At 35.1% G+C, this 27,291-nt stretch overlaps 1 protein-coding gene across 4 annotated transcripts in view; it reads right to left on the bottom strand.

Annotated features, from left to right (window-relative positions):
* Positions 1-27,291, bottom strand: part of PHYHIPL (phytanoyl-CoA 2-hydroxylase interacting protein like) — an 88,336-nt gene that overhangs the window by 19,288 nt on the left and 41,757 nt on the right. For all 4 annotated transcript variants that reach the window (XM_058696378.1, XM_058696381.1, XM_058696380.1 and 1 more), the window contains 2 exons: positions 2,743-2,939; positions 676-850 (listed from right to left, as the gene is read on the bottom strand). In XM_058696378.1, the coding sequence (XP_058552361.1) occupies positions 676-850; positions 2,743-2,939 (372 nt within the window). The remainder of the gene's footprint in view (positions 1-675; positions 851-2,742; positions 2,940-27,291) is intronic.

Below are 27,291 nucleotides of genomic sequence, written 5' to 3'. Positions count from 1 at the left end.
TTCTTAAATGAATGAATAAACAAGTAAATGAATGAGATGAATGGTAACATTTCCATCTAATGGAATATTAAATTATAGTTCAAGATCAAAGGGGATGGGCTCTCCACATCAGATATCTGAAGGCCAAATGGCTATGAGGTACTTTCTAATGAAGCAGACACACACACACACACACACACACACACACACACACACACAGAGGACACTAGTTTAGATACAAATTTTCAGCATTCAAGTGAAAAATCGAGTAACATTTCTGCTAGGTACAGTCATTAAGATCTGCATCCATTTCCCTAATTACAGAAAGATGTTCCTGGCTTCCTTGTTTCAGTATCTGTGAAAATAAAATTAAAAAAAAATAACTCTCTCTCAAAACAAAGCTTAAAATATGCTGAGTATATTTTCAAACTACACCAGTTTTATTTGCAAAGTTTTTATTTTGAAAAATCAAACTATGCAGAAAAGAACTGATTTAATGCCATCTCAGATCACTCCAACCAATACAGCATAGTTTGTTCTGTTAAACAGTGCTACTGGCAATGCAAACATAATCAATGCAGTTCATATCACCTTATAATTAAAAATATTTTAAATACGTAATTAGCTTTTTAGGAACTATTAAATATTTTTCTGTATATTTATTAAATATTTTTCTGTATTTTTCTGTTCTCTTACCTGCTGTGCAGAATTCTATAATTTCACTCCATTCAGACACAACATAATCACCATCAACCTGTTTTGAGGCAGTCTGCACTGCGACTGTATACTCAGTTCTTGGGCTCAAAAACCAGTGTCCACGGACAGTCATTGGCAAGGGAACAGCTTTTGCCACCAATTTTGTTGGAACATCCTAAGACAAAAAGACAGAAAAATAGGAAAGGGGAATGAAGGAAGGTAGGAAAGAAGGGAGGGAAGAAATCAGTTAATTTAGCAGTATAACTTGAATCAATTATAAACAATTTGGAAGAATTTATTAAATTCCTGGCTGATGACAGAATTTTCATTTTTAAAGATATTTAACAATTATATTCAAATCTCTTATTCTCCAGATGTAAAAAATAAGGCCCAACTTGATCAAGAGACATACCCAAGGTCATACAGCTAATTAATGACATAAATGTACTTAGGTTCCTGCTTTCTTGAGTCTTGTTCTTCTCTGTATACTCCTTATATGTGCACCTTAAAACACAATATTCTAATACTAAATGATAAAACAAAACAAAAACCTCTAAAATTCCAAACATGACAGAAATAAAATTCAATGATTTTGTATTTTAAAATATATTTGTTTAATTTATACTACCAATCAGTTTTACCAGAGTAGCCCATTACTAAATATTTTATATGTGAAGGGAGAGCACATTTTAAAAACAGCTATTTTAAGATAAATTAATCCATTTTATATACAAAAGAGGTGATATCTGTTTCAGCTATATTCAAGTATGGAGCTTATGTGTCATAAAAATGTTTAGATATTTCCAAACAATGATTAATAAGGTAATTAAACTTGCTAGTTGAATATTCACTACATTTCCAAAGACATGTTTTTCTAAGTATGGAATAAAGAAAAGTGGGTCAAATCTTGACCTAATCATCATTTCACATTAAGTATTTCAAAGATACTTCAAGGAAATATTTCAAAACTACTTCAAGAAGGCAAATGTCAGAAAAGAGAGTATCCATAACCATAAAGCATAATCAAACTCGGAACATGGTTAGAACAATGACTTATCGATCTTGTTCTCTCACACTTATCTGTACATATAATTCTCATTTATCATCAGTGTATATAACTGCATTTGGTAAAAGGCATAATTTCCAGACAAGATAAGACAGCTCTTCCAAAAGATTTGCTGAGTTAAAACTTAGTATCAATATTTTAAAAAAGACCAGTTTTCATCAGTAAAAATACTGAAACATAAGAATACTTAAACCAGATAAATATTTTTCTCTCTATACTACCTCTGATGTCTATGTAGGGAGACATGTATCAGAATAGATATGTGGTAAGTAGACTGTTATAAGAATAAATATCAGAAAGGTGTTACATGTCTAAGACATTTAATAGTTGATTTGTATTTTCAAACCATAAAATAGAATAAATAAAGCAATTTTCAGCCCTAAAGTATTTTACAAATACTCTAAAGTTTATAAGCTACATAAAATTCCTCTTTTGGAAGTTATTATAGGGAAAAATGTGTGCTTCAATGAAGACTATGCATTGCTTATAGTGTACTCTTCTGGCTATCTTCTGATTCTGTGGAAGCTATTTTATAACACTGTAATTTGTAGATATTCTTGTCTAAATACATGCAAACGAATTTTGTCCAATTCTCTCTTCTGGCCCTTACTTCGTCCTGACCCCAAACCAGTTTTGCCTCTACTTATACATTTATTTCAGTATTCTGATCCATAACTGTGTCCATTCTTTGGATTATCCATTGAAACACCTCAGCAGTTAATTAGTGAGTTAAATCTTTAACACATGTTCATTTTTATGTCTATATGAGAGTCATGATTTTACCTTTTCTGGGAAAAACTGTATTTTAATAGTATATTTGACATTTCATTTTCCTAAAAAAATCTCTTAGAATAGAATTTTAAACTGACATGTAATTTTTATTCTCCCAATGTCAAACACATCATATAAGTAATTAATAGAACATTATTCCTTTTAAAATGTCCTCATATTTATAACGTTTTTAAGATGCAAATGAATATAAGTGTGTGTTAAGATTTTACCTTGTGTTTAAATTTATTGGAGTTCTTGTTCTCTTTCTTATTGAGATCAATGAAATAGTGTGTAATACGGTCCTTTGACTTTGAATCCATTTCCCATGAAATCTTGAATGAGTCACATGTAATGTTGCTTATTTTGATATTATGTGGTACTGGAAGTTCTTCCATTTCTGCTATGCCACTGTCTTGTGATTTGTTCCCTGCAAGAAAACAAGGCACAGGTAGTTTCCAACTAATGTATTTTTCCAGAAAAAGCCATCAGTTGTATATACAGTTCTGAACTCAACTAACTGCTAAATCTGAGATTTCATTTTGTTCATGAAATAATTTGAGTGCTAATGATAGCTAATGTCATTTACAAAATCATTTTACCAATGAAAAAAGCAGAACTGAATTAGAAAAACTGAATGTGGAACCTCTACATTTTCAATTTACTTTTCCAATTTCTGTTTTCATAGAATGTAAACAAAACATTGATAATCCATCTGTCTAATCTATGAAAGATGAGTCTTACATTGTAGATTCCATCTGAAAAGCCCCAAGAGATCATTTTTCCTACATGACCAATTAATTCTGCTCTAAAGTAATGTCAGGTGTTTTAAACTAGATGATGCCAAAAATGTTGCTAATGAGAGAATCCAGTCAAATAAAAAAATATTCTTTAAAAAATATATGAGGTGTCAGTGATAGTCTATAAAAATTTTTCTTCCTTTTTCCTTTAGTTTTGGAAATTTATGTATAGAAACAGGATGTGATGTGATGGTTATACTACATATACAGATAATATTGAAGACCATTCTCTTACAAGTTATTATGTCAAGGATATTCTAGGAATCTTTTTACCAGCTGTGCCTTGATAAATTTAATTTTGAGTATTAAGACAATAAATAAGGCTAAAAGAGAAAAAAACAACTGCCAAGTTGATTGATATCATTAAAATCTTGAAGAACTTGATCCAACATGTGGTTACTTTAAAGACAGTTTCCTGCATTTCCAGTAAGAGGAACTGACAAACTAAAAAAGAAACTTTAGCTAACAGTATAAAGTAAAATATGATGGAGGACAGGTCAAAAAGAGAAAAACTATGAATTTGCCAAGTTTGTTTCATAGTGAAAGACATACTGGATCAAATTTTACTCCACTTCTCCTTCCTATGTTCCTTTCCCCCAAGCCAACATAAAATTCAATGCCCCAGAGGAGAAAAAATAAGTGTAATTGTTATTCATATGATAAAAAGTGGTAGATCACAAATCAGCTACATAACTTGTTCTTTAATGGAATAAAATAGCATCTCTTGATGAACAAAAATTAAAAATAACAAAAATGAATGTGGAAAAAAAGTGGAAGGCAGTAACTTCCACTTGCAGATTAGATTGTATTCTCTTGCCCTCATATTCCCATCTCAATTGTGAATATACAACTGTTGACACTTCCCAGTTTTATTAAATCTTTCACCCATGTTGTCTCATATCAAGCTGTGTTGTGATCAGGGGAACCTGATGGCAACTGAAAACTAATCCCAAAATAACTTAAATTCTTGGGGCGCCTCGTGGCTCAGCTGGTTGGGCATCCAACTCATGATTTCGGTTTAGGTCATGATCCCAGGATTGTGGGATCAAACCTTGTGTTGGGCTCCACACTGAGCATGGAGTCAGCTTAAGATTCTCTCTCTCCTTCTCTCTCTGTCCCTCTCCTCTGCTTGCATGTTCTCTCTCTAATAAAAAAAAAATAATGACTTATGTTCTTTATTGTCATTTCTTGAACAATACTTTTAAAAATCCTTCTTTCTGGGGCACCTGAGTAGCTTATTTGGTTAAGCATCCAACTCTTGGGTTCGGCTCAGAATATGATCTCACGGTTCATGGGATCAAGCCCTGCATTGGGCTCCAGAGTGACAGCACGGAGCCTGCCTGGGATTCTCTCTCTCCCTCTCTCTCTGCCCCTCCCCCACTTATGTGTATGCACTCTCTCTCAAAATAAAGAACTAAGCTTTATACACACACACACACACACACACACACACACACACATATCCCTCTTTCTTCTATGTACCTTCCCCTCACACCCCAGTTTCCCCAGATTCCCTCTCTATAAAACTGCCACAGAAATTACTCTCTCACCCTTTTCTTTCCTTCCCATCTGGACTAACAGAATCCCCAAATTGCTTGGGACTTAAATGAAGCCTTTTAGAAGTCAAGGGAAGGAAAGAAACTAAGTAGAATCCTTTTAATGGACTTGGGAAAAGGAAGGCAATAAATACTCAAACATTAGTAATTTTTGTTCTATTTAGAAAAGCTCAAAGTTTTTACCTATTATTCTGATTGCAGATTATCTTTAAAATATAAGTAACACTACTGAAAAACTTTCTGGTTTTTCAGACACTAATGGTAGAAGTTTCTGTAGAACTCATTTACATTATGATTCTTTATAATTTCATAACAACTGAGTGGAAAAAGTGTTATTTAAGATCATACAGAGGAAAAGAAAGCTATTTTACATTTGATCCAATTTAATTAAAATGCAATTTCAACATATAAACACTAAGATACAAAATTTTTCCATTTAAAATTCCACTATTGTTGCAGAATTTCAACAAGTGAAGACATAGTGAAAAGTTGAGGACATAGCATTCTAAATGGAGGCAGTGGAAAAAGCATTAAGAAAAATTCATCTTCATTTTAGTTAATTCAGCACATGGTATATGAAAAAAATAGTGAGAATGCTAAAAAAGGAGACTAGAGATGTGTCAAGAAAGTTGAGAAATTATCTAAGAGAAAAAAAACTTATGATTCATTTAGATGGAGTTCAATATGTTTAATACTGAAGACATTTACTATAATTTATTGCCAGGCTCACATAATTAGTTCAAATGTGCCCTTCAAACATACCAAGAAGGCAATTTTTAAATATCCATGAGTGTCCAGCATAATTCTACATTTTTAAGAAGATGGCTGAGAAGTACACACAGGCTCTGTATTAAATGGACCTTGAAAAGATCTTGACTCACTAAAACATTTTAAGTGTACAAAAGAATAATAAGCCTACTTCACATCTACCTATAGTAGCACATACTTCAATCTATGAATAAACTGCGTTGCTACAGCATTATGAACTTCTATATATCAGTAAAATACTGTCAATATATTCTATCTATTATCCAATCTATAAGAAATGGAAATCCTTGAAATTTGCTTTTTTCCTCCTTTCCTCTCAAGAATTAGAAAAGCTGTTCTAAACAAACATTATTCATTACAATTCTTATTCCTTAATTTTAGGGCCATGTTACAAAACAGAAATCATGAAACATAATCTGTCTCATTTATAACATATGTGTATGCATTCATCTGTGTGAATATACAATACACACATACAATGATATATTTTTTCTTTTAATAGCCTTATACAGAGATTTAAATTACTTAGCTATCAAAGTCCTTCATTAACCACCTTAGAATCTGAGATGTTTACTTTGTATTTATCTTTTTGAAAGATACAGTAGAGAAAAAACTTATTTGGTAATCAGGATTACCTTATGAAGTGTATGACTCAATTTGATAAAGTAGCTTTATCTTGAATAAAGATGAAAAGTATACCTGCTTAATAACCTAGATGTACTCTTGTAACAACTGGAATAGACCATCTTTCTCTTTATTGAGGGCCTCTATATTTTTAGCATATTTCTTGTACCATTGTCCCTTTGCCCCACCAGTTTTGCTATGAAAATAACAAGTGACTTTTCTTCTTCATAATAGAGTGGTACAATAGAAGCTAATCTAAAATCTTAGTTACAGTAGTTAAAAGGGAATAAATGACTCAGCTTGAATAAAGTAAGAAAATGTTTTTTTTTAAGTAATAAAGTAGTTGGTTGCCTGGGTGGCTCAGTTGGTTGAGCTGAGGTCTCAGGTTATGATCTTGCAGTCCATGAGTTCAAGCCCTGTGTCAGGCTCTGTGCTGACAGCTCTAAGCCTGGAGCCTATTTCAGATTCTGTGTGTCTCCCTCTCTCTCTGCCCCTCCCCCTGCTTGTGCTCTGTCTCTGTCTCTGTCTCAAAAATAAACAAACGTTAAAAAAATTTTTTAAGAAATAAAGTAGTTAGTTTTAATAATAAGCCCTGAGCTATCTTTCTAAGAAAGAAATTGCAGGTATTAGCTTACTTCCCTTAAAAATAGCAACCATGAGGCAATTTTCTCGTATCTTTTTTCTTTCCTAAAATTTAGTGATAAAAAAATCTTTTACTATAGTACATATCAGCATATTTATTTTATAAAGTTTTATGTGTATATGTTTAAATTAATATATATTTTAATAACTTTCATTACAAACTCAGAGATATAGTCTGTTATATACTTTTCCTCTTCATAAAAACAACTTTAAAATTCCTTTTAAAGTCATGAAAGAAAAACTAATTAAGACAGTAATAAATAGTAACCACAACAAAACATTAAACTGTTCTATGCTTTACTTAATATTTAGGAAAAAACACAAAGAAGAAAATAAAAATCACTTGCAATCTCTATACTATTAACATATTGTGCTTAATGTTTTGTAACCTGTTTTTCATCTAATAGATTGTGAACATTTTCACATGACTACACATAATTCTAAACTTGGTGTATTTTATTCTACTAATCAGTCATCTTGATACTAGACATGTAGATTGTTTCCAGTGTTTTCCTGAAATATCACTTCAGTCAACTCTATTCTATATGTATTTTTGTATATATCTATGATTATTTATCTCTGGATAAATCCCAAGATACGCAAATATTGAATCACATTTGTTTTCATCAATGTATATTCCCAACTACTCTACGTGTCCTTTTTTACACCCTTATCAATTCCATTTATTGCTATTTAAAATATCCATGTGTTTCTATGGGCAAGAGTTAAAACTTTATTTTATCTTAAAAAAGTAAAAAAATGGGGCGCCTGGGTGGCTCAGTTGGTTAAGTGGCCAACTTCGGCTCAGGTCATGATCTCACGGTCCGTGAGTTCGAGCCCCGCATCGGGCTCTGTGCTGACAGCTCAGAGCCTAGAGCCTGTTTCAGATTCTGTGTCTCCCTCTCTCTGACCCTCCCCCGTTCATGCTCTGTCTCTCTCTGTCTCAAAAATAAATAAACGTTAAAAAAATTTAAAAAAAAAGTAAAAAAAAAAAGAGCCTTGACCTAAATCTCACACCATATACAAAAATTAGCTCAAAATTGATTTAAAAAAATAATGTAGAACATAAAAACCATAAAACTCTTAGGAAAAAAAAAAGAAAGTCTTTGGGATCTAGCTTAAGTGAAGAGATCTTGGACTTCAGCCAAAAGCACAATCCATAAAAGGAAAAATATTCAGATCGTCTCATTCTTACTTTTTGGTCTACTTCAAGTGTTTCAGCTTATTTCCCTTTCAGTGCCTAAAACATTTTGCTTTCTATATCTTGATGCTACAGCATACATGTGTATTACATTGTATAAAAATATAAATATACTTATTTTAAATATCAAAACTTACACATACACTTGCAGACTGTATATGGCACTATTTGCAGTCAAGAGAAATGTAAACAAACAAAGATGCAGTATTAAATCATAACTCCATAAAATTAACTGTAGTACATACTGAACTACTGTAATTTCATAGCCACCTCCTATTGCTATTGTGGTGAGCTTAAGTGTTGCAAGTATATGCTTAAAACACGGTATGATGCTAATCATCTCCACATGAGCAGTTTGTCCCTCCACTAAACTGCATATTGCAATAAAAAGTGATCTCTTGCAGTTCTCATGTAGTTTTTGTGTTTACTGCAGTACTGTAAACCTTGAATAACACCATGAGACCCATATGAAGTGCCATTAGTGATGTTGGCAGTGCTCCCAAGAAGCAGACAAATTTCATGACATACAAGAAAAAGTTGAATTGCTTGATATGTACTGAAGATTGTGATCTTCAGCTGTGGTTGCCCACCATTCTAAGATAAATGAATCCCATGTAAGAACCACTGTAAAAAAAAAAAAGAAAAAGAAAAAGAAAAAAAGAAAAACAAAATGAAAATCGTGAGGGTTTCATTGCAGCTGTACTAGCAGGCATGAAAACCTTATACATTTTGTGAAATATATTTTTATCTCATTGAAAATGAAGCTTTTTTTTTTTTTTAGGTTTTTATTTATTTATTTTTATTTTTTATTTTTTTTTTGGTTTTTATTTTTTTTTTATTTTTTTTAACAGAAATTTATTTATTTATTTATTTATTTATTTATTAATATATGAAATTTACTGTCAAATTGGTTTCCATACAACACCCAGTGCTCATCCCAAAAGGTGCCCTCCTCAATACCCATCACCCACCCTGCCCTCCCTCCCACCCCCCATCAACCCTCAGTTTGTTCTCAGTTTTTAACAGTCTCTTATGCTTTGGCTCTCTCCCACTGTAACCTCTTTTTTTTTTTTTTTTCCCTTCCCCTCCCCCATGAAAAAAAAAAAAAAAGAATATGTGAAAGTTTAAGTAAATGATACTTATTCATCTGTGAGCCTTTAGAACCCCTTTGCCCTTCCTTTCCACTTCCTAAATCCAGGAATTTGTGGAAAACAAGGTGTGGGGCACCTCTGAAGGTTTTCGGCTGCCTGAGGAGAAGGTCCTAGACAACATGCAAATACATGCTGATTTAAGTTAATTAGGCTGGAAGCTATATGGGATGAGTGACAGGAGCATGGATTTGGAGTCAGTCTGACCTGGATTCAGACCCAAGTGTTGCCACTTGATAGTTTGGTAAGACATTTGAACCTTATTGTACCTAATTGAAACTTCTTATCTTCTCACCTATTAAATGTGGTTAATGTTGTTATGCTTAAATCTGTTCTGCTTAAACTGTATGGTGATGGCTTTGAGTTGTAATTGTAACAGGACTGACATTGATAGTTGGATCTGCGTCCTTCCAGCCCATGGACTTTGATAAATAGCATCCAGGAAATTTTCATGTAAGTTCTGTGGTTCTGTTTCTTCCATCATGTGTCTAGAATCTTCCAGTGGCAAATTGCTATGTCAAACTGAATTATGAAAGTGAGTCAGGTTTCTTCTTATTGAGGGCAAAAATTCTGTTTTGTTATGGTATTTTTTTCTCCAAGTTTTACTTCTCTAAGAAAAGCATAAGAAGTTAACATTTCAAAACATAGCTAAATAAAAAAGCCCATTTTGGAATGCAAAAAAAAAAAAAAGAAAAAAAGAAAATGAAGCTTTTATGTGGGTGCAGGATGGCTATAAGAAAGGCATATCTATAGAATCTAATATGATTCCATAAAAAGCTATATGACAACTTAAAGCAAAAGGAAGGTGACAGATCTAAAGCTAGAGCACTTAATGCCAGCCAAGGATGGTTTGATAATTTTAGAAAGAGGTTTAGCTTAAAAAATGTCAAGGTTAACGGGAGAGGCAGCTTCTGCTAACCATGTGGCAGTAGATGAGTTCCCAGATACCATTACAAAAATCATTGAGGTGAAAAGATATATGCCTGAACAAGTATTTAATGCAGAGATGAAAGTGCCCTATTCTGCAGAGGTGGGGGAGAAATCCCACATAGGACATTATTAGCAAGGGAGAGAAGTGAGCAGGAGGAAATTAGTTAACAAATGCAGTTGGGCTTACGATCAGGACTGCCTGATCTATAAAGCTGCTAACTGCCAAGCCTTAAAGGAAAAGATAAATACCAGCTGTCAGTCTTTTGGTTGCACAAGATGGCCTAAACAATGAGAGCCCTTTCTTTGGATTGGTTCTATTGATGCCTTGTCCCTAAATTCAGGAAGTACCATGCCAGTAAGGGACTACTTTTCAAAGTTCTTTTGATATTGGACAATGCTGCTGGCCACCCTGAACCCTATGAATTCAATATCAAAGGCATCAAAGTAGTCTACTCACATCCAAACACAATGCCTCTAATTTAGCCTCTAGATAAGGGTGTCATGAGGACATTTAAAAGGCTAATTACACACAGTACTGTATGGAAAAGATTATCAACACTATGGAAGAGAGCACTGATAGAAAGAAAATCATGCAAGTCTAGAAGGATTACACAATTGAAATTACTATCATTGTTAGTAGAAAAAGCTGTGAAAGCCTTCAAACCCCAAACAATAAATATCTGCTGCAGAAAACTGTGTTTCACCAATCATGAAATCATGAAAGAGATTTTGGATATGGCAAAAAAGTTGGGGAGTGAAGACATAGATCTTGGAGAAATTCAACAGCTAATAAACACCATACCAGAGGAAATTACAGAAGACAACTTGATAGAGATGAGAACTTATGGACCAGTGCCAGCAATGAGGAAAAGATGTAGAAAAATCAGTACCAGAAAACAAACTGAAATCAATCTGACAGAAGGGCTCTGAGTATTCAGGACTTCTTTTCCTTCTTTTATGACAATGGACCTTTCTATGATATGGGCACTGAAACTAAAGCAATTGGTGAAAGAAGGATTGGCAACATATAGAAACATTTTTAGAAACATGGAAAAGCAAAAAGTCAGATAGAAATTACGATATATCTCCATGAAATTACACCAGATGTGCCTCCCTCCCCTGCTTCCCTTTCCACCTCCTAAACCTCTGCCACTCCTAAGACAGCAAGACCAATCCCTTCTCTTCCTCCTCTTCCTCAGCCTACTCAGCATGAAGACAAAAATGAAGACCTTTATGGTGATTCCCTTCTACTTAATGAATAGTGAATAATCATCCCACTGGACAGTTGATAAATTCATCTGTTGTGTTTGTTTATAAGCGTTCTTATGCTAAAATCTAATAACTTTATTGCAAGAATTGTATGAGATGTTCTGTATCATCTTCATCACTAAGTATTCATCATGTAGAAGATTGTGTGCAAGACTTGTCTGGAAGTGGATAGCCTATCCTTACATGGGCATAAGGTGAGTGACATTTAATATGAAATTAGTAATGTGTTGTCTTTCTTACTATTTTATATCTTTGCTTTTAAAGAATTACATTACCATACAACATGCCCCTGTCTCTCATGATAGGAGAAAATGAGCATTAGCCTATAGTCACAGATAAGTTTTTTTAATGTAACAGTGTTCCCAATATTGTATTATGAATATAACTATAATACTGTATGCCATAAAAATTTTATAACAATTCATTCATCATTGTATAGGCTAAGCTGCCATGAGGCAATTGTATTGATCATACTAGGCAAACATAAAAGTAATCATATTACTGCTTGTTCATTACCAATGCATGAATTGTTATACCTGTAAATAAATATGAATTTCTTTTTCACATTGTCCTTTCATGTTTGATGTCTAGTGTTAGTAATACGTATAACATCTACACTGTTTTGTATCATATAAGACAATATTGATGTAGGTACTGACAGACAATTCGTCTTATAAACAGAAAACATAAACATACAGTACAATAATTTAAATGTATTTTCCCTAACTTATGAATTTCTTAACATTTTCTGCTAGCATACTTTACTGTAAGAATATATTATTTAATACATATAAAATAGAAAATATGTGTTAATCAACTGTTTATGTTATTGGTAACACTTCCGGTCAATAGTAGGTATTTATTTGTTAACTTTTGGGGGACTCAGAAGTTACAATGTGGATTTTTGACTTCAGAGGAGGTCTATGCCCCTAACCTCTGCATTGGTCAAGAGTCAACTGTATATAATAGTTATATCTTCATTGGTGATTATATCCTTTTTCAATTAAAAATGACTACCTTGAGAGAGTGTCGAAGATAGCGGCGTAGGAGGACGCTGGGCTCACCGCATCCTGCTGATCACTTAAATTCCACCTACACCTGTCTAAATAACCCAGAAAACCCCTGGAAGACTAGCAGAACAGAGTCTTTGGAGCCAAGCGCAGACGAGAGGCCCACAGAAGAGGGTAGGAAGGGCAGCAAGGCAGTGCGCCCTACAAAGACTGGTGGGAAGGAGTCGGGGGCGGAGGGGCAGCCTGCTAGCCAAGAAGAGACCCCGAGTCTGGCTTGCAAAAGCAGAGGGGCCAGACGGACTGTGTTCGGACAGCCAGCAAACGGGACTTAACATCTGGAAGGTTGTACGTTAACAGCTCTGCTCAGAGAGCAGGAAAGCTGGAGGACAACGGGAGGGAGAGTTGCTGAGCCCTGGGATGACAGAGCTCAGTTTGGCAGGGAACAAAGGCACTCGCCAGCACCATCTCCCTCGCCCATTCCCCATCCAAAATCCCAAAGGGAACCAGTTCCTGCCAGGGAACTTGCTTGCACCACGCAAACACCCAATGCTGTGCTTCTGCAGAGCCACAGCTCCGGTGGCGGGTCTGACTCCCTCCCACTGCCTCAGGGCCCCTCCCGAAGCGGATCACCTAAGGAGAAGCCAGCTGAGCCTGCCCCTCAGGCCACCTTGCACCTTGCCTATCCACCCCAGCTAATACGCCAGATCCCCAGCACCACAAGCCTGGCAGTGTGCAAGTACCCCAGACGGGCTACGCCACCCCACAATGAATCCCGCCCCTAGGAGAGGGAAAGAGAAGGCACACACCAGTCTGACTGTGGCCCCAGCGGAGGGCTGGGATCAGACATCAGGTCTGACTGTGGCTGCACCCACCAATCCGAGTTATTCAAGACAGAATAGGGGAAGTGCCCTGCAGTTCCACAGCACTCCAGGGACTATCCAAAATGACCAAAGAGAAGAATACCCCTCAAAAGAATCTCCAGGAAATAACAACAGCTAACGAACTGATCAAAAAGGATTTAAACAATATAAACAAAGTGAATTTAGAATAATAGTCATAAAATTAATCGCTGGGCTTGAAAACAGTATAGAGGACAGCAGAGAATCTCTTGCTACAGAGATCAAGGGACTAAGGAACAGTCACGAGGAGCTAAAAAATGCGATAAACGAGTTGCAAAATAAAATGGAAAAGACCACGGCTCGGATTGCAGAGGCAGAGGAGAGACTAGGTGAACTAGAAGATACATTTATGGAAAAAGAGGAAGCTGAGGAAAAGAGATAAAAAAATCCAGGAGTATGAGGGGAAAATTAGAGAACTAAGTGATGCACTAAAGAGAAATAATCTACACATAATTAGTATTCCAGAGGAGGAAGAGAGAGAGAGAAAGGTGTTGAAGGTGTACTTGAAGAAATCATAGCTGAGAACTTCCCTGATCGGGGGAAGGAAAAAGGCATTGAAATCCAACAGGCACAGAGAACTCCCTTCAGACGTAACTTGAATCGATCTTCTACACGACATATCATAGTGAAACTGGCAAAATACAAGGATAAAGAGAAAATTCTGAAAGCAGCGAGGGATAAACAAACTCTAACATATAAAGGGAGACCTATTAAAACTTGTGACCGATCTCTCTTCTGAAATTTGGCAGGCCAGAAAGGAAGGGCAGGAGATCTTCAATGTGATGAACAGGAAAAATATGCAGCCGAGAATCCTTTATCCAGCAAGTCTGTCGTTTAGAATAGAAGGAGAGATAAAGGTCTTCACAAACAAACAAAAACTGAAGGAATTTGTCACCACTAAACCAGCCCTACAAGAGATCCTAAGGGGGATCCTTGAGACAAAGTACCAGAGACACCGCTACAAACATAAAACATACAGACATCACAATGACTTTAAACCCGTATCTTTCTATAATAACACTGAATGTAAATGGACTAAATGGGCCACCAAAAGACATAGGGTATCAGAATGGATAAAAAAACAAGACTCATCTATTTGCTGTCTACAAGAGACTCATTTTAGACCTGAGGACACCTTCAGATTGAGAGTAAGGGGATGGAGAACTATTTATCATGCCACTGGAAGTCAAAAGAAAGCTGGAGTAGCCATACTTATATCAGACAAACTAGACTTTAAATTAAAGGCTGTAACACGAGATGAAGAAGGGCATTATATAATAATTACAGGATCTATCCATCAGGAAGAGCTAATAATTATAAATGTCTATGCACCGAATATGGGAGCCCCCAAATATATAAAACAGTTACTCATAAACATAAGCAACCTTATTGATAAGAATGTGGTAACTGCAGGGGACTTTAACACCCCACTTACAGAAATGGATAGATCATCTAGACACACGGTCAATAAAGAAACAAGGGCCCTGAATGATACATTGGATCAGATGGACTTGACAGATATATTTAGAACTCTGCATCCCAAAGCAACACAATATACTTTCTTCTCAAGTGCACATGGAACATTCTCCAAGATAGATCACATACTGGGTCACAAAACAGCCCTTCATAAGTATACAAGAATTGAAATCATACCATGCACACTTTCAGACCACAATGCTATGAAGCTTTATATCAAGCATAAGAAAAAGTCTGGAAAACCTCCAAAAGCATGGAGGTTAAAGAACACCCTACTAAAGAATGAGTGGGTCAACCAGGCAATTAGAGAAGAAATTAACAAATATATGGAAACAAATGAAAATGAAAATACAACAATCCAAATGCTTTGGGATGCAGCAAAGGCAGTCCTGAGAGGAAAATACATTGTAATCCAGGCCTATCTCCAGAAACAAGAAAAATCCCAAATACAAAATCTAACAGCACACCTAAAGGAACTAGAAGCAGAACAGCAAAGACAGCTTAAACCCAGCAGAAGAAGAGAAATAATAAAGATCAGAGCAGAAATAAACAATATAGAATCTAAAAAAAACCTGTAGAGCAGATCAACCTAACCCAGAATTGGTTTTTTGAAAAAATAAACAAAATTGATAAACCTCTAGACAGGCTTCTCAAAAAGAAAAGGGAGATGACCCAAATAGATAAAATCATGAATGAAAATGGAATTATTACAACCAATCCCTCAGAGATACAAGCAATTATCAGGGAATACTATGAAAAGTTGTAGGCCAACAAACTGGACAACCTGGAAGAAATGGACAACTTCCTAAGCACCCACACACTTCCAAAACTCAAACAGGAAGAAATAGAAAGCTTGAACAGACCCATAACCAGCGAAGAAATTGAATCGGTTATCAAAAATCTCCCAACAAATAAGAGTCCAGGACCAGATGGCTTCCCAGGGGAGTTCTACCAGATGTTTAAAGCAGAGATAATACCTATCCTTCTCAAGCTATTCCAAGAAATAGAAAGGGAAGGAAAACTTCCAGACTCATTCTATGAAGCCAGTATTACTTTGATTCCTAAACCAGACAGAGACCCAGTAAAAAAAGAGAACTACAGGCCAATATCCCTGATGAATATGGATGGAAAAATTCTCAATAAGATACTAGCAAATCGAATTCAACAGCATATAAAAAGAATTATTCACCATGATCAAGTGGGATTCATTCCTGGGATGCAGGGCTGGTTCAACATTCGCAAATCAATCAACGTGATACATCACAGTAATAAAAGAAAAGATAAGAACCATATGATCCTGTCAATCGATGCAGAAAAGGCCTTTGACAAAATTCAGCACCCTTTCTTAATAAAAACCCTCCAGAAAGTCGGGATAGAAGGAACATACTTAAAGATCATAAAAGCCATTTATGAAAAGCCCACAGCTAACATCGTCCTCAATGGCGAAAAACTGAGAGCTTTTTCCCTAAGATCAGGAACACGACAGGGATGCCCATTCTCACTGCTGTTGTTTAACATAGTGTTGGAAGTGCTAGCATCAGCAATCACACAACAAAAGGAAATCAAAGGCATCAAAATTGGCAAAGATGAAGTCAAGCTTTCACTTTTTGCAGATGAAATGATATTATACTAGGAAAATCCAATAGACTCCACCAAAAGTCTGCTAGAACTGATACATGAATACAGCAAAGTTTCAGGATACAAAATCAATGTACAGAAATCAGTTGCATTCTTATACACTAACAATGAAGGAACAGAAAGACAAATAAAGAAACTGATCCCATTCACAATTGCACCAAGAAGCATAAAATACCTAGGAATAAATCTAACCAAAGATGCAAAAGATCTGTATGCTGAAAACTATAGAAAGCTTATGCAGGTAATTGAAGAAGATATGAAGAAATGGAAAGACATTCCGTGCTCATGGATTGGAAGAATAAATATTGTCAAAATGTCAATACTACCCAAAGCTATCTACACATTCAGTGCAATCCCAATCAAAATTGCACCAGCATTCTTCTCGAAACTAGAACAAGCAATCCTAAAATTCATATGGAACCACAAAAGGCCCCGAATAGCCAAAGTAATTTTGAAGAAGAAGACCAAAGCAGGAGGCATCACAATCCCAGACTTTAGCCTCTACTACAAAGCTGTCATCATCAAGACACCATGGTATTGGCACAAAAACAGACACATAGACCAATGGAATAGAACAGAAACCCCAGAACTAGACCCACAAACGTATGGCCAACTCATCTTTGACAAAGCAGGAAAGAACATCCAATGGAAAAAAGAGTCTCTTTAACAAATGGTGCTGGGAGAACTGGACAGCAACATGCAGAAGGTTGCAACTAGACCACTTTCTCACACCATTCACAAAAATAAACTCAAAATGGATAAAGGACCTGAATGTGAGACAGGAAACCAACAAAACACTAGAGGAGAAAGCAAGAAAAGACCTCTCTGACCTCAGTCGTAGCAATTTCTTACTTGATACATCCCCAAAGACAAGGAATTAAAAGCAAAAATGAACTACTGAGACCTTATGAAGATAAAAAGCTTCTGCACAGCAAAGGAAACAACCAACAAAACTAAAAGGCAACCAACGGAATGGAAAAAGATATTTGCAAATGACATATCGGACAAAGGGCTAGTATCCAAAATCTATAAAGAGCTCACCAAACTCCACACCCAAAAAACAAATAACCCAGTGAAGAAATGGGCAGAAAACATGAATAGACACTTGTCTAAAGAAGACATCCGGATGGCCAACAGGCACATGAAAAGATGCTCAACGTCGCTCCTCATCAGGGAATTACAAATCAAAATCACACTCAGATATCACCTCATGCCAGTCAGAGTGCCCAAAATTAACAAATCAGGAGACTATAGATGCTGGAGAGGAGGTGGAGAAACGGAACCCTCTTGCACTGTTGGTGGGAATGCAAATTGGTGCAGCCACTCTGGAAAACAGTGTGGAGGTTCCTCAAAAAATTAAAAATAGATCTACCCTATGACCCAGCAATGGCACTGCTAGGAATTTGCCCAAGGGATACAGGAGTACTGATGCATAGGGGCACTTGTACCCCAATGTTTATAGCAGCACTCTCAACCTTAGCCAAATTTTGGAAAGAGCCTAAATGTCCATCAACTGATGAATGGCTAAAGAAACTGTGGTTTATACACACAATGGAGTACTACATGGCAATGAGAAAGAATGAAATATGGCCCTTTGTAACAACGTGGATGGAACTGCAGAGTGTGATGCTAAGTGAAATAAGCCATACAGAGAAAGGCAGATACCATATGTTTTCACTGTTATATGGATCCTGAGACACTTAACAGAAACCATGGGGGAGGGGAAGGAAAAAAAAAAGAAAAAAAAGAGGTTAGAATGGGAGCGAGAGCCAAAGCATAAGAGACTCTTAGAAACTGAGAACAAACTGAGGTTGATGGGGGGTGGGAGGGAGGGGAGGGTGGGTGATGGGTATTGAGGAGGGCACCTTTTGGGATGAGCCCTGGGTGTTGTATGGAAACCAATTTGACAATAAATTTCATATATTGAAAAAAAATAAAAAATAAAAAAAAATAAAAATGACTACCTTAATAAATGTAATATATACTTTGAAATAATTTGTAACCTGCTTATTTCAATTTCCCTGTATGTGGAATATCTTTGTTTTTTCCTGCACTTTAAAATTATTTGTATATTTATATATACAATTTATATATTTTAAATATATGTATAAATATAAATTTATATATTGTATATATATTCATATATTTATTTAATTTATTTTTAAGGTTTATTTTTGAGAGCAAGAATGCAAGCGGGGGACAGGCAGAGAGAGAGTAGACACAGAATCTGAAGCAGGCTCCAGGCTCTGAGCTGTCAGCACAGAGCCTGACACAGGGCTCAAAGTCTGGACTGCGAGATCATAACCTGAGCCCAAGTCAGATGCTTAACCAGCTGAGCCACCCAGCTGCCCCATTTATTTATTTTTAAAGTAGGCTCTATGGCCCCCTCAAAAAAAATTAAGTAGGCTCTATTCCCAACATGGGGCTTGAACTCACAACCCCAATATCAAGAGTCACATGTTCTACTGACTGAGCCAGCCAGGCGCCCCTTATTTTTTGCTTTAAATCATTTTCAGTAATTTTGTTTTAGGTATTCTTCAGTATTTTCACTCAATTTGAGAAATTTTGCCTTTTATTAGAAATATTTAACTTACACTTATGTTTCTTCTTGCCTATGAGATCTTATTTTATGTTTTATATATTTTATTCTTCCTTGATTCTATCTTTCACTATATGGACTCTATTTTCCTTGGAATCTCTTTTCTCTAGTAATTTGGAAGTTCTAAAGCCCATTTTTTATTCTACTAGAAGTTATGTTTCTTCTGTATCAAGGGTGAAACAAGTATCTGTTAAAACCTTCCATATGTTAAATGAAGAAATAGAGGTATTTTTACTTTTGAATTTTTGATGGTGTACTCTAGATCTCAGAGCCAACATGTTTAAAATATTTGCAGGAATGAAATATTTTCTTCAAAATAATTATATGTGCATTCTATACCATAATCTATTTACAATAATTCTTTGGGTTTTATTATTTCAAATGGTTTTTCTATTCAGTGTCAATCCTTTAAACATGACCTCTCTAATCTTGAGTTATTTAGCTTGACTTTTTTTAGTTGGTTGAAACAGATTTTCTGTGATCCATTTCCAAATCAGGAAAGGATTTTATGAATATTTGTTTTTCTGAAATTGTTTTTGCTATTGTCTTTTCATACGAATAACTGAATTAAATATAGAATTTTTGCCTAAAAATTTTGCAGCTGTTGCTCTACTATCCTGTTCTCTGGCATTAAAAGTTGCTGAGAAGTTTGGGGTTGGTCTGATTTTTCTTCACTTTATCTAACTTGTTTTATTCCTGTGTTTTATGGGATTATTAAAATTATAATTCAATGTGGAGTTGGATCCAGACCAAAATCCTATCTTTCAGATCCAATAATAGGCAATTACAAGGCTTTGCTTGGCAGACCTCATGGGGGATGCTGCTCTCCATATATTACACTTGGTGCATATAGTCAGTGCATTAGTTTTCAGGAAGGAGCTACAGTCAAGGACTCAGGTTTCCTTCCCTCCTCCCCCGACAGCTATGATCATATATACATCTGCATTCCTAGTTCAGGTGCCTCCTCCTTTGTTAAATACTTCCCCAAGACCTCCTTAATGGGGGGCAATGGGTGAGGCACTTTTCTCCACTCTAACTTGGTTCTTTTCCAGTCCTAGCCTTTTGCCCTGTCCTCACCCCCCTTTATGTAATAGCAGGAATCTTTCACTTGGAGCTCCTCAGCAGTGTGACATTTCCACCATCACCCCACTCACTCCCAATCTGCGTTGCATCTACCTGACTCTTGCCTGGTGCTATTCAGTAGGGAATAATAGAACACTGGGGATTCACCTTCTTTTTGCTTCTGGCTTGTACCGTCTCAGTAAATAAAGGCTTGGTTATTACTTTCGGTTTGGTGCTTTGTCCTAATTAATCACCTAGGCATCTGACTGCATGACAATTCTTCTGTTCCATTTCTTCTTAATCTTCCTTGGAAATTGTTAGTACTGGAATATCAGATCTGTTTTTGACCTCCATATATATTATCTTCTATTTTCATCTGTCGTTCCCCATACATCCTGAGCAAAAGATTCTAAGTGTTTCCTCCATATCTTTTTTTTTTTCCAGTATGGCTTCCATTCTTTGAATTTGAAAACTGATACAGCATTTTAAATTTTCTTATATCTTTTCCTATTCAGAATTAGGTCTCTTTATATATTAGTTTATTATCTCATCTAATCTTCATTTTTGTTTCATTAAATCCAAACTTGAATTTTACTGAGAACATAATTCAAAATCTATAAAATTTACATGCTTTTACCACAGAAAACCTGTCTCAGAAATGTTATTCTGCCTCTTATTGCTAAATTTTTCTCTATTTGTAGAATCTTTGTATAGATAGGTCTCATTTTAGTTTTTCTGTGTATTCATCCTTGATCAAGAAGACATCTGTAGGTCTGGTAAAGGACAGATCTCCTTAATTCCTACAAGAGGGTGCTATCAGAATATTCCTCTTGGATCTTAATCTGAAGGGGCAGTTATATAAGTTAATTTCATGATTAAGGGATTCTGCAGTCTGTGAAGAGAAAACAAAAATATAACAACAACAAAATAGAGACATGGATGATTCCAGCACAGAAACTTCATCTCAGTTTATATTCCTGGTTTGGTTAATCTACTGATCTGGAGCAAGCTTGCCACCTCCAGCATTCTGTCTGGTCTGACTTCCTCCTCCAGTTACAACATATAGCAAGTTTGGATATTTTTATTAAACAGCTGATCCTCACATTAGAAAAGTCTTGCTACTTTAGATGGTACTAGTGGGTAACTTTATTTTCTGTGGCCCCAAGTGCATGGACTATTTCATTACATTATGTTCTCTCGTCCCAGTTTAATTTCCTACTGGGTGTCTATTAAGTGTGGGAAAATATATCAGTGGTTAAGAGTAACTAAATTAACAATCTGGGTATTTTCAAAGCTGTTTTATATAAAGCCTAACAGATGCTCACAGCCCTTAATATCCTAAAACTTAACTGAATACGTTAATGGTAATTCATATTGAAATTGTATATTTTCACATGGTATTGTTTCTCTGACTCTAATTCATTAATTCCTAAAGTCTGGAATTAAGTTGAATGAATTTCTAATAAAAATGAATGTTAATCTATACTTGTACTGATTTTGACCCCTCAAGGCCTACCCAGGGGATATTTGGCAATGTCTGGAGATATTTTATTTTTGATCAAAACAATTTGAGAAGGGTTCTACCAACATCTAGTGAGTCTACATTATGAAGTTTTATTTGTGGATAAAATATCTAATCAGTTCAATCTGTTAAGCACTACATTGCTTAATGTCAGTGCATCTATACTTTGGAAAATACACTAAACAGTTACTTGAACTGATGTTTTTAATATTACTGAACTCAGTCACTACTTATTATTTTTTCTATACATTATTTAGTGGTATCCCATCCACCTGAATATGTATTTTACAGACTTAAGATCATTACAATTTTGGATACCCAACTTTCAAAATTAAAGGTAGGAAGAAAGGGAGGATAAATATTCCTTAGGTACTGAAATAGACAGGAAGTACTATGTGGGACTGGAGCATGTTGAAAGGTAAGAATTACAGTACCCTAAACAAGAAGTAGAAATAGGCCTGCATATTGAGGCAGCATTCAAAAGAGGACAAAGAGGAAGAGCCAAGAGTAAATTGGAGGACTGATCCGGAAGGGAAATATGAAACAGAATAAAGTTAACAAGAAAAGTAATAGAAAAAAATGTTGGAAACCATGAGCAGATCTCAGAGGTAAGTCAAAGTCAATCCAAATTTTAAAGTTTCATTATCAAAAAGGTAAACTGTGTTTGTATATCTCTGAATATTCATCACAAATGACAATCCTCTATTATGTTAATACTCAAATTGATTTCCTGTCTTGATAGTTATATCATAGCTACACATAATCTGTTAATTACAAATTGGATAACATTGTATATACTAGTAAGATGGACAAGTGTTTGAATTCTATCTATGCCACAAGGAATTGTTTGATCTTGAGTAAATCTTATAACCTAAACATCCATTTCCTCATACGGTCAGTGACTATTTAATAAAGTAATAAGGACATATAAAACATTTAATATATCTATCATGTTGTAGACAATAAATGTTAGCTATTTAACATTATATTCATAGAAAAAATAATACTAATTCAGTCTACCCTTGGTCTAATTAATGTATGACTTTTCTAATTCAATCCTGAATGCCTGGGTCTCCAAATATCTTGGAATAATTTTTTTCTTTTAAAATCCTTCAAGTATGCTAACAATCATTAGTGTCCAGATATGTGCAAGAATTTTTATTTTTAAGTTTTTATTTTAATTCCAGTTGGTAAACAGTGTTATACCAGTTACAGGTATAAAATGCACTCATTCGAAATTTCATATATCACCCAGTACTGATCACAAGTGCGCTCCTTAATCTCCATCACCTATTTCAACCATCTCCCCTTGTACCTCCCATCTGGTAAATATCAGTTTATTCTCAGAGTCTGTTTCTTGGTTTGCTGCTCTTTTTTTCCCTTTACTCATTTTGTTTCTTAAATTCCACATATGAGTGAAGTCATTTGGTATTTGTCTTTCTCTCACTGACTTACTCCACTTATAATTATACTAACTTCATCCATGTCTTTGCAAATGGCAAGATTTCACTTTTTTATGGCTTAATAATATTCCTGTGTGTGTGTGTGTGTGTGTGTGTGTGTGTGTGTGTGTGTGCGTGTATCACATCTTCCTTATCCATTTATCAATCAATGGACACTGGCGCTGCCTCCAACTCTTGGCTATTGTAAATAAGGATGCTATACACATAGGGGTGCATTTATATTTTGAATTAGTGTTTCTGCATTCTTCCAGTAAGTACCTAGTAGTGCAATTGCTGAATCATAGAGATATATTTTTAACTTTTTGAGGAAACTCCCTACTGTTTTCTACAGTGGCTGCACTAGTTTGCATTGCCACCAACAGTGCAAAAGTGCCCCTTTTTCTCTGCGTCCTTGCCAACACTTATTTCCTGTGTTGTTTATTTTAGTAATACTGACAGATGTGAGGTGATATCCCATTGTAGTTTTGATTTGCATTTTCCTGATGATGAGTGATGTTGAGCATGTTTTCATGTGTCTGTTGGCCAAATTGATGGAGGTCTTCTTTGGAGAAATGTCTGTTCATGTCTTCTACCATTTTTAATTGGATTATTAATTTTTTACATATTGAGTTGTGTAAGTTCTTTATATATTTTGGATACTAACCCTTCATCAGATAATGTCATTTGCAAACATCTTCTCCCATTCTGAAGGTTGCTGTTTAGTTTTTCTGATTGTTTCCTTCACTGTGCAGAAACTTTTAATTTTGATATAGTCCCAATACTTTATTTTGCTTTTGTTTCCCTGGCCTTAGAAAACATATCTAGAAAGATATGGCTAATGTCAAAGAGGTTACTGCCTGTGTTCTCTTCTAGGATTCTTATGGTTTTAGGAAATCTTACTTTAATACACTTTGAATTTATTTTTATGTATGGTTTAATAAAGTCCAGGATGTTGCTGTCCATATTTCCCAAAACCATTTCTTGAAGAGATTGTCCTTTTCCCATTGGATATTCTTTCCTGCTTTGCTGAAGAATAATTGATCACATAGTTGTGGGTTTATTTCTGGGTTTTCTATTCTGTTCTATAGATCCATGTGTCTGTTTTTGTGTATCATACTGTTTTGATTACTACAGCTTGGTAATATAACTTGAAGTCTGAATTTGTGATGCCTCCAGCTTTCCTTTTCTTTTTCAACATTGCTTTGGCTATCTGAGGTCTTATAGTTCCATACAAATCTTAAGATTGTTTGTTCTAGTTCTGTTAAAAATGTTGATATTTTTATGGGATTGCATTAAATATGTAGATTGTTTTGGGTAGTATAGACATTTTAACAATATTTGTTTTTCCAATCCATGAGTATAGACTGTCCAATTCTTTGTGTCATCTTGATTTTCTTTCATCAGTGTTTCCCAGTTTTCAGAGTACAGGTCTTTCATTTCTTTGGTTAGGTTCATTCCTAGGTATCTAATTATTTTTAGTGCAATTATAAATGGGATTGTTTTCTTAATTTCTCTTTCTGCTACTTCATTATTGGTACATAGAAATGCAACAGATTTCTGTACACTAATTTTGTATTGTGACTTTACTAAATTATTTTATCAGACCTAACAGGTTTTTGGTGGAGTCTTTCAGGTTTTCTACATATAGTGTCATGTCATCTCCAAATAGTGAAAGTTTGACTTCTTCCTTTCTGATTTGGATGCCTTTTCTTTTTGTTGTCTCATTGCTGTGGCTAGGACTTCCAACTATGTTGAATAAAAGTGGTGAGAGGGGACATCCTTGTCGTGTTCCTGACCTTAGGGGGAAGCTCTCAGATTTTCCCCATTAAGAATAATGATAACTGTGGGTTTTTCATATATGCCCTTTAGTATATTGAGGTATGTTCCCTCTGAACCTAAACTTTCTTGGGGGCTTTTATCATGAATAGATGTTGTATTTTGTCAAATGCTTTTTCTCCATCTATTGAAATGATCTCTTATTTCTCTGATTGATGTGATGTGATATCACCTTGATTGATTTGTGAATATTGACCCATCCTTGCAATCCAGGAATAAATTCCACTTGATTGTGGTGAATGATATTTGTAATGTATTATTGGATTTGGTTTGCTAGTATTTTTTGAGGATTTTTGCATCTATGTATATCAATGATATTAGCCTATAGTATTCTTTTTTAGTGGTGTCTTTACCTGGTTTTGGTATCAGGGTAATGCTGACCTCATAGAATGAATTGGGAAGTTTTCCTTCCCTTTATATTTTTTGGAATAGAGAATAGGCATTAATTCTTCTTTTAATGTTCAGTAGAATTTGCCTGTGAAGCTATCTGGTCCTGGACTTTTCTTGGTTTGGAGTTTTTTTGATTACAGATTCCATTTGTTTGCTGGTTATTTTCTGTTAAAATTTTCTATTTCTTCTGTTTTAGTTTTGTTAGTTGATATGTTTCCGGGTATTTATCCATGTTTTCTAGGTTGTCTAATTTGTTATCCCATAGTTTTTCATAATATTCTAATTATTTGCCTTTCTGTGGCATTGGTTGTTATTTCTCCTCTCTTATTTGTGATTTTATTTGAGTTCTTTCTTTTTTTAAAATTTTTTTAACGTTTATTTATTTTTGAGACAGAGAGAGACAGAGCATGAACGGGGGAGGGTCAGAGAGAGGGAGACACAGAATCTGAAACAGGCTCCAGGCTCTGAGCTGTCAGCACAGAGCCCGACGCGGGGCTCAAACTCACGGACCGCGAGATCATGACCTGAGCCGAAGTTGGCTGCTTAACTGACTGAGCCACCCAGGCGCCCCGATTCTTTCTCTTTTTTTATTGATAGGTCTGCCTAGAGGTTTATTAATTTTATTGATTTTTTAAAGAACTAGTTCTTGGTTTCACTGATCTGTTTCATTGTTGTTTTGCTTTGTTTTTCCCTTTTTTTTAGTTTCTATATCATTTATTTCTGCTCTAATATTTATTATTTCCTTCCATCTGCTGGCTTTAGATTTTGTTTGTTTTCTTTTTCTAACTCCATTAGGTGTAAGGTTAGGTTGTTTATTTAAGATTCTCCTTGCTTCTTGAGGTAAGCCTGTAATGTTATAAACTTTCTTCTTGGAACCACTCTTTCTGTATCCCAAAGGTTTTGGACCATTGTGTTTTCATTTTCATTTGTTTCCACATACTTTTTAATTTCTTCTTTAATTTCCACATTGACCCATTCATTGTTCATTGTAGAATGACCCATTCATTGTAGAATGTTATTTAACCTCCATATAATTGTGGTTTTTCCAGATTTTTCTTGAGGTTGACTTCTAGTTTCATAGTGTTGTGGTCAAAAAAGATGGATGGTATGACTTTGATCTTCTTCAATTTGTTGAGGCTTGTTTTGTGGCCTAAGATGTGATCTATTCTAAAGACTGTTCCATGTGCACTTGAAAAGAAGGTGTATTCTGCTGTTTTAGGATGGAGTGTTCTGAATATATATGTTAAATCCATCTGATCCAAGTGTCATTCAAACCTATTATTACCTTGTTTATATTCTGTTCAGATAATCTCTCCATTGATGTAAGTGGAGTAGTAAAGTTCCCTACTATAATTATATTATTGATTAGTTCCTTTAAGTTTGTTATTAACTGTTTTATGTATTTAAGTGTCCCAATGTTGACTGCATAAATATTATAACTGCTATATCTTCTTGTTGGATTGTCTCTTTTATGATTATGTAGTATCCTTCTTTGTCTCATTATAATCTTTACTATCTACTTTGTTCAATGTAAACATTCCTGCTCTGGCTTTCTTTTGACATCCATCTGCATGATAGATGTTTCTGCATCTCCACGCTTTCAATCTGCTGGTGTCATTAGGTCTGAAATGAGTCTTTTGTAGGCAGCATATAGAAGCATCTCTTTTTTATCCATTCTGTTAGCCTTTGTCTTTTGATTGGAGCATTTCATCCATTTACATTCAAAGTAAATACTGATAGATAAGTATTATCACTTTATTTGTTCTGTAGTTGTTTCTGAAGATTTTCTCTGATCCTTGCTTGTATTTCTCTCTTTCATGTTTTGTTCACTTTCTTTATTGATATCTTTGGATGTCTTTCTCTTCATGCTTCGTATATTTATTAGTGGGTTTTGATATATGGTTACCATTAGGTTTACATACAACCTCTTCTGCATATAGCAGTGTTTATTAAGTTAATGGTGGTTTAAG

The sequence above is a fragment of the Neofelis nebulosa genome, chromosome 13 (genome assembly GCF_028018385.1).
Source record: "Neofelis nebulosa isolate mNeoNeb1 chromosome 13, mNeoNeb1.pri, whole genome shotgun sequence".
NCBI classification, from domain to species: domain Eukaryota; kingdom Metazoa; phylum Chordata; class Mammalia; order Carnivora; family Felidae; genus Neofelis; species Neofelis nebulosa.
The sequence above is the reverse complement of the archived record's forward strand: the minus strand, read 5'-3'. Positions and strand labels throughout refer to the sequence as shown.